This window comes from Neoarius graeffei, chromosome 2 (genome assembly GCF_027579695.1).
Source record: "Neoarius graeffei isolate fNeoGra1 chromosome 2, fNeoGra1.pri, whole genome shotgun sequence".
NCBI classification, from domain to species: domain Eukaryota; kingdom Metazoa; phylum Chordata; class Actinopteri; order Siluriformes; family Ariidae; genus Neoarius; species Neoarius graeffei.
Window position 1 is genome coordinate 40,702,258 of NC_083570.1, and position 12,987 is coordinate 40,715,244.

At 45.6% G+C, this 12,987-nt stretch overlaps 1 protein-coding gene across 1 annotated transcript in view; it reads right to left on the reverse strand.

Moving 5' to 3' along the window:
- tshr (thyroid stimulating hormone receptor) overlaps window positions 1-12,987 on the reverse strand; it is a 114,070-nt gene that overhangs the window by 72,917 nt on the left and 28,166 nt on the right. The window contains exon 3 of the mRNA XM_060914217.1: window positions 11,732-11,806. Within this exon, the coding sequence (XP_060770200.1) occupies window positions 11,732-11,806 (75 nt within the window). The remainder of the gene's footprint in view (window positions 1-11,731; window positions 11,807-12,987) is intronic.

Here is a 12,987-nt window from a genome sequence, read left to right on the forward strand (position 1 = left end):
TCTATGTAAGCGATGGCATATCTGCCTAGCATGTCCTGTAGCACATCATTGATTAGGCATTTGAACATTCTAGGAGCCGAAGAAAGGCCATAAGGCATTACCTGGTATTTAAAATGGCTGGCGGTAGTGCTGAAGGCGGTTTTCCACTCATCGCCTTTTTTAATCCTGATTAGGTTATATGCACTGCGTAAGTCTAGTTTTGAAAAGATCTTTGCCAATCTGAGTTGCTCCAAGGCTGCAGGAACAAGAGGATGAGGATAGGGATACTTAACTGATACCTAGTTTAATCCCCTGTAGTCAATCCATGGTCATAGCCCACCACCTCGTTTCTCCACAAAGAAGAAGCCCATAGAAGCTGGAGACTTGGAAGGGTGGATGTAATCCTGCTTGAGAGCCTCTTGAATGAACTCTTCCATAGCTGTGTGTTCCTTCTGGGAGAAGAGATATATGCGCCCACGTGGTGGTGACATGCCCGGCAGTAAGTCAATTGCACAATCATAGGGCTGATGAGGTGGTAGGCCACAAGCTTTACCCTTGGTAAAGACCACCTTAAGGTCCAGATAACATTCAGGGACATTGTCCATAGAGTCTGGCTGAGGACTCTCCACAGAGGTGGACAAGAAAGTGACTTGGGGATGAGAGATGCAACTCTGAAAGCAGGTGGGTGACCATTGAAGAATTTCCTTATTCTGCCATGAGATTAAGGGGTTGTGAAGTTGAAGCCAAGGGTAACCAAGAAAGATATCATGATGTAAAATGATACGAGTTCTGAGTGCAGTATTCCCACTTTGATATGAATTGGGGTAATATGCATAATGACAAAACCCTCTCCTAGGGGTCCTCCATCGATGGTCCTAATGCTGAGTGCACTTTGAAGAAGGGTTGTTGGCAGGTTGAACTTCTGTGTGAATGAGCTGCTAATAAAGTTCCCCTTTGCCCCGAATCAATGAAAGCAGAAAGGATGTGTGTAGAAGATGCCAACTTTAATAATACTGGAACCTTAAACAATTTAGAATTGAACTTTCTCGCCAGACTCAGTGTGTGCTGGACCTTCACGGGACGGATGGATGGGACAGTGGTTGAGCTGATGTTCAGAGCTCCAGTAGTAGAAGCACAGACCCTCCTTTCTTCTCCTTGCACACACTGAGCGTGTTAACCGGGTGCGTGATACTTCCATGGGTGAACTGTCCTCAGAAGTCAGGACCAACTTTACGCTTTCTTGAATGGAGGGTCGATGTGCCAGCAGATGATCAAGGTGAATGGCTAAGTCAAGGATAGAGTCCAGTATGAGTTGTTCGGCTCTGTAGGTTAGTTTGCTCAGAATCTCACAATGCAGACCTTGGCGGAAAACAGCTTTCAGAGCAGGGTCGCTCCATCCACTGGCCACCGCTAATGTTCTGAAGTCTAGGGCATACTCAGCCATGCTTCTGGAACTCTGTGATATGGTGAGCAAACTTCCCCTGCTTCAAAACCCCTCAGGTTCATGGTCGAACACTCTCTTGAACAGAATGAGGAACTGCTTGTAAGATGTCGTCTGCTCACTGCCTTTGCTCCAAACAGCACTTGCCCATTGGAGTGCTTTACCAGTAAGGAAGGAAAGAAACTTGGCAATCTTGTGTTCATCAGAAAGGTTAGGCATAGTAGCAAAATACATGGAACATTGTAGTACAAAACCAGGGAATTTCTCCAGAGTGGGAAGCTGCAGCACTGGACTAGGAAAAGACTCGGGACGTGTTAGGAGGGCCTGTGACATCACAGTAGCTAGTTGCACCATACAAGTGTTGAGGTCTGCTAGCATCTGCTGATGTTCTCCCAGTAAGCATCCCTGGGCGTTCAGAGCACCCTGCTTTGCCTCTTCCGCTACATCCATGGTGGTGAAGTATCCTGTCAGGGTGCAGACACTTACAGATGTATATGCAGAGGACAGCAGGGTGCAAACTGTGGACAAAGCCAAAATGTGAGACAGGAATTGAAGTCAGGAAACTAGCGAGGGTCGGGCAATCAGCAAACAATGTAGTAGAGGAAAGACAAAGAGCGTAAACATGAAAAGGAAGAGCAAGAGTCAGAAAATCAAGAGCCAGTCAGAAAATACAAGGCCTGGTATGAACTGGATAGATCAGAAAGATACTTCGCACTGGAGTTGAGTGAGTGAGTGGCTTAATTAGGATAATTAGGAAGATGATTGAGAGTTGTAATCAATAGTCTGGGGACAGAGGGCACTGTGATTCTTGGGGAGTGTAGTTCAAAGTGTCCATATTTGTAGTCTGAAAGTTCTCAGCAAGTTTACTGACCGTTATCTCCTATTAGGGTAGAGAAACCTTGATCTAGCAGCACTAAGAGATTTTCTATAGTTCAGGAGGTGCTCCTTCCATGCTTACTGAAATACTGCCAATTTTGTTTGACACAATTTGCATTCTAATTTTCAAGTGGTTTAAGGTGATCATTATACTGTTTTCAGCTGCATATGGTATGTGTTCATTAGACCAGGGCACTAGTTTTTCCTCTCTAAATATTTTTTAAGTGGATTTATGTTATGTAAAGTATAGCAGAATGTTGACTCTAAGCATGCAGTTGCCCAATCAAGTTCTGTGGAATGTGACAGTGATCCAGTCAAAGTTGATAGATGTGGCGGCAGCCCAGGAGAACTGCCCCAAAGGAGCACATTTCTCCTTGCACAGCTGCTCATACAGTGCTGAAGAAGCAGTGGTGCTTCTGCACCATTGTTTTGGACAGCCCAAGACAGTATGGCTATGGGGTGGAGCCTGCTGACTGTGCATGTCTGGTGCAGCATAATCACTGCCTTACTCCACCCTCTTCTAGCAGTCAGGGGAGGATAAAAATGTGCCACAACAAAGAAGGGTTAGTCAGAGTGCCAGTGCATGAAAGGTGATTCACTATCTCCATCTCTCTGTTTCAGCAACCTCATGCATGCTGAAGATGAAGACAATGAGCTTGAGCTCAGTGGACATGATGCTGATGATCCGCACCACCACCAGAACATTGCCAGGATATGGTGCAGCCAGCCCCCACCAATGACCTCAGCCTAGGCCAGTTTGGGATCCCTGCCACCTGCTCTGACTGCACTCATCTCACCTCTCACTTCTGCTGCACTTCCCCATTCACCAAAATTCATTAAATATCCTCATGTTTTGCACTGAGACTTGGGTTGTGTGTCTGTGTTTTCCCCGGTGGAGAAATCAAGTCTGAGCACAACACCCCCAACCACTCTCACATGGAATCATTCTCGTAGCATCTCCTGAAGGTGAGTCTCCAGCAACAGCAAGTAATGCAGGACCTCACAAAGGGCCTACAATTCACTACCCAGGAGATGCTGCAAAGCAAGCTAGAGTCTCTCCTCACCCTGGCTGTCTCCTGGACCCCTGCCAAGAGGCCCTGAGTCTGCTACAGAAACTCACTCTCTGACAATGTGGGAGGCCTAGCTCTACACATTTGAGCAGACAGCATGTAGAGAGAGGTGGCCCAAAGAGGAATGGGTCCAGGCTCTGGCTCATCTCCTCACTGGGGAGGCTCAACTAGCCTATTTCAGCCTCCCACTGGCTGTGGCAGATGATTACTTGCTCCGGAAAGAGCAGATACTGGGGCGCTGCAGGTTCTCCATCTCCCAGGCTGCAACAGAGTTCCACCATTGGGTGTATCTGGGTGTATCAAACAAATGTCGATCCTCAGCCAGATGGACTTGCTACTAGAAACCACCAAATGCTGGCTACATCCAGAGCAGCACTCAGCAATGCAGGTCGCAGAGCAAGTTGCCATGGACCTGTTCCTCTGGGCACAACCCCCTGAACAGTGCATGGCTATTGGGATGAGGGTGCCCGAGACCCCCAACAAACTAGTGGCAGCCTTCAAGTGTGTCTTGGCAACTCTGGACATTAAAAAAGAAGAAGCCACAAGGCCAAGACAGGGAACCACAGAATCCCCCACCGCCACTCCCTGGGTCAATATGGGGGCCTGACGGTGCCCCCCCTCCCCATACACTTACCCTCACACAATGACAAGCAAATGCACACTGCATCCATGTAACCTCCTTCTGCCCCAAACACAAAGCCATGGCTTGCTGTCTGTGTTGTCCATTCACTCACCAGCTCTCATCTACCAAGTGCCCCTGTGTGGGTTGAGGGCCAATCAGTGAAAGCCCTCCTGGACTCAGGCAGCACCATCACACTGGTCTGGCCTTTGATCCTGTTCATGACTGTAGGGTGCAGCAGTACCATCAAGTTCACCTATGTGCATGGGGATGCACAAGAGGTGGCCACCACTAACATCCACTACTAATGTCCACATTGGGGATGAGACAGGTGAGTTCAAATTGTCTGTATGTGTGATGCCTGATCTCCCTGTCACTCTCCTCCTAGGTTGGAACTGGCACAGATTCCCCAGAGAACTGCCAAGGAGAGGAGGAGATGCTGGAGCCCACAGAGACTGCAGAACCACACTACACCACCCCAAGACATGTGCCTGGCTGGGAGACATGGGGGAAGCCAAAGACTGCACTGTGGAATGTAAGTTACACACCACCTCTAACCCACTCTCGTGTGTGTTTAAGCAGGTGACACGCGAAAGGAACTTTGGGCAGAAGCAGAATGAACAACTGAAGAACTGCTGGGAGCAGGTGCACCTTCTCGAGGGTGAAGACCAACACCTAGGGCACCCAGTCCCCAGCTCCTACTTCCTGGTCCATGACTGGTTGCTCTACCACTGTACCAAACAGCAGGGCCAGGACATCGACCTGCTGGTGGTTCCCCGCTTGAAGGTGGATGTAGTGATGCACCTGGCCCACTCCCACCACTTGAGTGGCCACTTGGCCATCCAGAACACACTGGAGAAGATCAAGGACTGATTCTTCTGGCTGGGGATGAAAACAGAGTTCAAAATTTTTTGCCAGCACATTGCCCTCTGAAGACCTACTCCTGACCCACCTGTGCAGCCTATCCCAGCTGACTATGGGCGAGAGGCAGGGTACACCAAGTCACCAGATCATCATAGGGCTGACACATACAGACAAACAACAATTCACATTCACACCTAAGGTCAATTTAGAGTCACCAATTAACCTAACCTGCATGTCTTTGGACAGTGGGGAAAATCAGAGCACCCAGAGGAAACCCACACAGACACAGAGAGAACATGCAAACTCCACAGAGAGAGGTCCCTGGGTTCAAACCCAGAACCTTTTTGCTGTGAGACGACAGTGCTAACCACTACACCATTGTGCCAGCCTCTGTTAGACATGTGAAGTGGAAAGGAGTGATGCTCTCATGGGCAAGTCTTAGTGTTAGCTTTGGCTCTGCGATTATACCATCACCCATTTGCCCCGCTGTGAGGGTTCTAATGCTGGAGTGGGGTGACTGCTACTCTGCCTAAGGCATCCAGACTTCCTACAGAAACTATGCTGCTCTTATTTTCACTAACACTCTCTAGAGTCTGGATGCACACCTCTAAAACTGCAATCTTCTCTGTCAGAGACCAAACAAATATGCATTTATCACAAATAAAACTGTTACTAATGACAGAGGAAGAATGACTAAACATTTTGTGCTCAACACATTGAGCAAGCTGAATGTTTGCCATGATAAATGATTTACATACCTTAGTCAAAGATTTGTAGATATTTAAGGCAGGTCTGACGTGGATGGCTGTTGCATGTTGCTTGCTGTCTCTGGATGGGGAAAAAGTGATCTTGGAGAAATTGAAAATGCGGCAGAAGGGAAAGTAAAAAAATACACCAAAATAAAATGATAGTGCAAAATTATTGATGGAAAAAAGGGTATAGTTTAGACGCTGACATTGACTAGAAACTTGAAGCAAACTATACAAAAACAGGAATTACGTATGCTTTTATTTATATATTCGTGAAAGGTTTAATTCAAAATATATTCCATATTCTCATTACATGTAAAGTGAAATATTTCAAGCCTTGTCTTGTTTTAATTTTGCTGACTATTGCTTATGACTCATGAAAATCTGAAATCCAGTGTCTCAACATATTAGAATATTTCATTTTGAGTTTCAGTAAAACAGTATAAATACTGTGTATCTCTTGGTCTAGTTCAGTATACAGCGGCCTTCAGCTCGTCTGTATTTTTGGGTTGGGTGTTTATCATCTTCCTCTTGACAATACCCCATAGATTCTCTGTGGGTCTCAGGTCAGGCAAGTTCACTGGTCAATCAAGCACAGTAATATCATGGTCAGCAAACCATTTGGTAGTAGTTTTGGCACTGTGGCCAGATGCTAAGTTCTGCTGGAAAAGGAACTTGGCATCTCCATAAACCTTGTCAGCAGATAGAAACATGAAGTGCACTAACGTCTCCTGGTAGACAGCTGCGTTGACTTGGGACTTGATAAAACACAGTGGACCAACACCAGCTGAGGAAATGACACCCCAAATCATCACAGACTGCAGAAAATTCACACTGGACTTCAAACACCTTGGATTTTGTGCCTCTCCCCTCTTCCCCAGACTCTAGACATTGATTTCCAAATGAAATGCAAAATTTACTTTCATCTGAAAATAGGGCTTTGGAACACTGAGCAATAATCCAGTTATTTTTCCTCTTTAGCCCAGGTAAGACACTTCTGACATTGTCTCTGGTTCAGGAGTGGCTTGATATGAGGAATGCAACAGTTGTAGTCCCTTTCCTGAAGATGTCTGTGCACGGTGCCTCTTGATGCACTGACACCCTCAGTCCACTCCTTGTGAAGCTCTCCCAAGTTCTTTAATCAACTTTTCTTGACAATCCTCTCAAGGCTGTGGCCATCCCTGTTGCTTGTGCATCTGTTCCAGCCAGCCTTTTCAGCAACGACCTTCTGTGTCTTACCGTCATTGTGTAGGGTGTCGATGATCATCTTCTGGACAACTGTCAAGTCAGCAGTCTTCCCCATGGTTGTGATTACTGTATGCATACTGAACTATACCAAGAGATACACAATATTTATACTATTTTACTCAAACTCAAAATGAAATCATATTTTGAGGGGGTTTTTTTGCATTGTAGGCCATAATTATCAAAACTAAAATTGAAAGATGCATTTAGACATTTTAGTTTACGTATAATGAGTCTAGAATATATAAAATGTTCACTTTCTTAAATAACTCATGGAAATTTTTGATATTCTAATTGTTTGAGATGAACTACTGTGTGGGGTTTTTTTTTTCCTAGAGATATAATATATACTTCTAGAAAAAAATTATTTATTTATTTATTTATTTATTTATATTGGGTGGCACGGTGGTGTAGTGGTTAGCACTGTTGCCTCATAGCAAGAAGGTCTTGGGTTCGAGCCCAGCGGCCGACAAGGGCCTTTCTGTGTGCAGTTTGCATGTTCCCGTGTCTGCATGGGTTTCCTCCGGGTGCTCCGGTTTCCCCCACAGTCCAAAGACATGCAGATTAGGCTAAATTGGTGACTCTAAATTGACCATAGGTGTGAATGGTTGTTTGTCTCTATGTGTTAGCCCTGCAGTGACCTGGCAATTTGTCCAGGGTGTTCCTCGCTTCTTGCCCATAGTCAGCCGGGATCGGCTCCAGTTTGCCCTGTATAGGATAAGCGGCTACAGATAATGGATGGATGGACAGATACTGTCAGGGTGCAGGCACTTACGGATGTATGTGCAGGGGAGAGCGGGAGAAGCAAACTGGAAACGAAGTCAAAACACTAGACAAGAATCGTACACAGCAAATTCCTCAGTGTTGAATGAACACTTTCAGAGTTAATTTGTGTCCAGTTGGACCTATATAAACACTCTGGGTGTTAATTCAACACTGGGGATTTTGCTGTGTAGTCAAAGAGCAGGCACGGGTCAGTTGATTGGTAAACTGAGCAATGCAGGCAGGACTAGAGAATGAAGAGCTGAAAACGAGAATGAGGGTCGAAGAAACTAGAGACAAGCAGAAAGGAAGCAGCTTGATACAACAGGAGTAAATGCTGAACGATACTTTGTGACTATGGGAGTGTGAGATTGGCTTAAATAGCAGGACTGATGATTAGTGAATGAGAGACAGGTGTAATTAATAAGCAAGTGATAGATGGTGCTGTGGTTCTTGGGCACTGTAGTTTTGAGAAGCCATGTTTGTAGTCTGTTTAGAGCGGTCACGCTCAATGCCATTACTGACAGACCCTTACCAGCAGGAGGGGTTCAAGATACTTTGGCCTGGGCACACTCAGTGCAAGAAGAGATGAAAGGATTTATTTCTGTCAGCATGTTCTCCCACCAGTACTTGTTCCTCTGCAGTTGGTGAGTACAATGGCTGCTTGGATCACCAGTGGTGGAAGATGCATGTGCCCATGTGATGAGTTTGGTTTGGAATGTATAGGATGGTTTTGAATGTATAGGAGGTTGGGTGGACAGCTCTCTGGAGGTTTTTGAGGTTGTGAATCCCTTATCTCCTTATCTAGGTCCCACGTGATTGTCTGGATGAAACATTCGGGTGTGAGGATGAGATGAGTTTCTGGGTTGTGAGGATATGAACTGAAGAGCTGAGACAGGGCATCCGCCTAAGTGTTCTTGGTGCCTGGGCGATAAGATATAGTGAAGTGGAAGCATGTGAAAAACAATGCCCATCTGGCTTGGCGTGGATTGAGTCTTTTTGCTTTCTTGAGATATTCAAGGTTCTTATGGTTTGTTAGTATGACAAAGGGGTGCATGGCTCCCTCCAGCCAGTGCCTCTATTCTTCCAGAGCTAGCTTGATAGTATTTTTCTATTCCCAACATCATAGTTTCTCTCTACAGAGATGAGTTTCTTCGGAAAGAATGCGACTGGGTGGAGCTTGGGTTTCCCACCGAAGTGCTGTGAGAGGACCCCTCCTACACCAGTGTCGGAGGCATCTACCTCGACCATGAATGGTCTGGTAGAGTCAGGCTGTTGAAGTATCGGGGCTGTGGTGAAGGCAGTCTTAAGCTTATCAAAGGCCTCTTCAGCCATGAGAGTCCAGTGGAGGCATTTAGGTACCTTCTTCAACAGGGAAGTCAATGGCGCCATGATGGTGCTAAAACTTCTAATAAAGCAATGATAGAAGTTGGCGAAACCTAGGAAACGTTGGAGCTCCTTGACTGAGGTGGGTACCGGCCAGGAAGTAACTGCAGACACCTTGGAGGGATCCATACTGACCCCCTCTGCACTGATGATGTACCCCAAAAAGGAGATCTGATGCATGTGGAATTTGCACTTCTCAGCTTTGACATAAAGGTGATTCTCTAATAGGCGTTGGAGCACTCATCTGACATGTCCGAGATGGCCCTCTTCATCCAGGGAGTAGATCAGTAGATCATCAATGTAAGCCACAATGTATCTCCCCAACATGTCCTGAAGCACATCATTGATAAGGCATTGGAACACGCTTGGCACCAAAGAGAGGCCATATGGCATTACCCGGTATTCAAAATGGCTGGCATTAGTGCTGAAGGCTGTCTTCCATTCATCTCCCTCTTGGATTCTGACCAGGTTATAGGCACTGCGCAGGTCTAACTTAGAGAATACCTTGGCTGTACGTAGTTGTTCTAAGGCTGAGGGTACCAATGGAAGAGGATAGGGGTATTAAATGGAGATTTGGTTGAGCCCTCTAAAGTCTATGCATGGTCAGAGGCCTCCCCCTTTTTTCTCCATGAAGAAGAATCTTGTAGATGCCCGGGGACGTGGACGGGCATATTTAACCCTGCTTGAGGGCCTCGTTATATACTCCTCCACTGCAGTCTGTTCTGTCTGAGAAAGAGGATAGATGCAACTGCATGGCAGAGACATACCTGGTTGGAGATCAATGTCACAGTTGTATGGGCGGTGTGGTGGTAGGCCACAGGCCTTACCCTTACTGAAGACCTCCCTTAAGTCCGAGTAACACTCAGGAACATTTTCTAAGGAGTCAGGCTGGGGAATCTCTACAGGGGTGGAGGAGAGACTTAGCTGAGGACACTGAAGACAATTCTGGAAGCATGTAGGTGACCACTGGAGAATCTCCTTATTCTGCCAGGAGATTAGTGGGTCATGAAGCTGCAGCCATGGATAGTCCAGAATGATGTCATGATGAACGGTGGAGGTAACCAAGAGTGACATGAGCTCTGAATGAAGGGCTCCCACCTGAATGTGCATGGGAGTGGTCCAAGTGATGAGACCATCCCCTATTGGCCCTTCATCGATGGTCCTGATGCTGAGTGGACTCTGCAGAGGGTTTGTGGGCAAGCTGAACTTCTAGACGATCGAGCTATTGATGAAATTCTCCTCCACCCTGGAGTCAACAAATGCAGAAAGCATGTGGGTCAAGGAGGGCAGTTTCAGCAATATGGGTACTTTGAAAGATTGGGCTTTAAAAGATCTCACTGGATTCACCGGGTCGGAAGTGGTCTCAGCAAATCTGGTGCAAAATGGGCAAACTGGACACTGAATAATCTGATGACTGGAACTCCCGCAGTAGAAACACAAACCCTCTCATCTCCTCCTTTCTTGTTGGGAGCATTTCAGATGGGTTTGTGAGACCTCCATGGGTGTGGGAGTGTCAGTGGTCAGATCTGGCTTGGTTTCTTCCTTGAGGGATGGTCGACTGGAGAGTAAGTGGTCCAGCCAGATTGCTAGATCAATTAGGGAATCTAAGGTGAGGTGTTTGTCCCTACATGTCAGTTCACTCAATACCTCAGGGTGGAGACCTTGGCGAAACACAGCATTTAGAGCCGGCCCATTCCATCCATTGGCTGCTGCGAGAGTTCTGAAATCCAAGGTGGAGTCCACGACTCTCCTTGACCCTTGTGTGATGGTCAATAAGTTCTTGCCGACTTCAATTTCCTCGGGTTCATGATCAAATACTTGCCTGAATAAATCAAGGAAATGGCCATATGATTTTGTGTGCTCGTCTCCACTCTTCCACACAGCACTTGCCCACTGCAGCGCCTTACCAGTCAAGAACAAAATAAATTTGCCAATCGTCCGTTCATCTGAGATGTTGGGGATTGTAGAGAAGTACATGGAGCACTGTAGCAAAAATCCCTTACAACTGAGAGCATCACCGGTACAGGAGAAGTAGCATGGGACTCAGGGAGGCTTCAGGGCATGTTAGGAGGGCCTGTGACATCACAGCAGCAAGCTGTGTCATCCTGGTGTTTAGGTTGGCGAGCATCTGCTGATGTTCTCCCAAGAGGCGCCCCTCAGAACTCAGAGCAGTCTGCTTCGCCTCCCCTGCTGCATCCATTAAAGCAAAGTATCCTGTCAGGGTGCAGGCATTTACGGATGTATATGCAGGGGAGAGCAGGAGAAGCAAACTGGAAATGAAGCCAAAACACTAGACAAGAATTGTAGTCAATCAGCAGGCAAGGGTCGGTCAATTGGTAAACAGAACAATGCAGGCAGGAGTAGAGAACAAAGAGGTGAAAACAAGAACAAGGGTCGAAGAAACTAGAGACAGGCAGAAAGGAACCGGCTTGGTACGACAGGAGTAAACTCTGAATGATACTTCACGACTATGGGAGTGTGAGAGAGGCTTAAGTAGCAGGACTGATGATTAGTGAATGAGAGAGAGGTGTAATTAATAAGCAGGTGACAGAAGGTGCTGTGGTTCTTGGGCGTTGTAGTTTCAAGAAGCCATGTTTGTAGTCTGTTTAGAGCTGTCGCTCTCAACACCATTACTGACATTTTATATATGTCAGTAATGGCGTTGAGAGCAACTGTGATGCTTCCACTTTGTCTTTCAAATATAACGCCATCAAAATTTTATTTAAAAAAGTCGACTTACATATGTGTAATCTTCTTCAGGTTGAAAAATGAATGCCTCTCTAAACTTCTTAATGTGACATCAACTGAGAGATAACTAAAACAAGAGAAAGAATGAATGGTTAAACTACTAATTCATATGAAGATTAAGTTATTCAATTCTAATTTTTAATACAACCCCGATTCCAAAAAATTTCGAACACTGTGTAAAATATAAATAAATCCAGAATGCAATGATTTTAAAATCATTTCAACGTACTTCATATTCAGTTGATTACAAAACAAAGACAAGATATTTAATGTTAAACCTTCCAAACATTATTGTTTTTTATAAACATACACTCATTCTGAATTTGATGCCTGCAACACGTTCCAGTGAAGTTGAAAAGGGGCATGTTTTACTGTACATCACCTTTCCTTTAACAGTACTCAATAAGCATTTGGGAACTGATGACACTAACTGTTGAGGTTTTGAATGTGAAATTTTTTTCTTACTCTTGCTTGAGATACGATTTCATTTGTTCAACTGTCTTGGGTCTCTTGTCATATTTTGTGCTGCATAACGTGCCACACAATTTCAATGAGAGACAGGCAGGCCAGTTTAGCTAGCACCCCCTTTTTCTATGAAGCCATGCTTTTGTAACGTGCAGAATGTGGCTTGGCATTGTCTTGCTGGAATAAGCAGGGGTGTCCCTGAATAAGACATCGTCTCGATGGCAGCATATGTTGCTCCAAATCCTGTATGTACCTTTCAGCATTAATGGCGCCTTCACGGATGTGAAAGTTACCCATGCCATGGGCACTAATACACCCCATATCACAGATGCTGGCTTTTGACCTATGTGCTGGTAACAATCTGGGTGGTGATTTTCCTCTTAGTCCATTGGACACCATGTCTATGATTTCCAAAAACAATTCAAAATGTGAACTCGTCAGACCACAGCACACTTTTCCACTTTGTGTCAGTCCATCTCAAATGATTTCAGGCCTAGAGAATTCGGCAGCATTTCTGGATGTTGTTGATATTTGGCTTCGCTTTGCTTGATGTTTACTGAATGGTTTTCTGAAGTGTTCCTGAGCCCATGTAATCATGTCCTTTGTACAATCATGTCAGTTTTTTTTTTTTAATGCAGTGTCGCCTGAAGGATTGAAGGTCACTGGCATTGATCGGTTTTTAGTTTTGCCCCTTACGTGTAGAGATTTCTCTAGATTCTCTGGATCTTTTGATGATATTAAGGATTGTTGATAGTCCCTAAATTACTTGGAATTGTACATTGA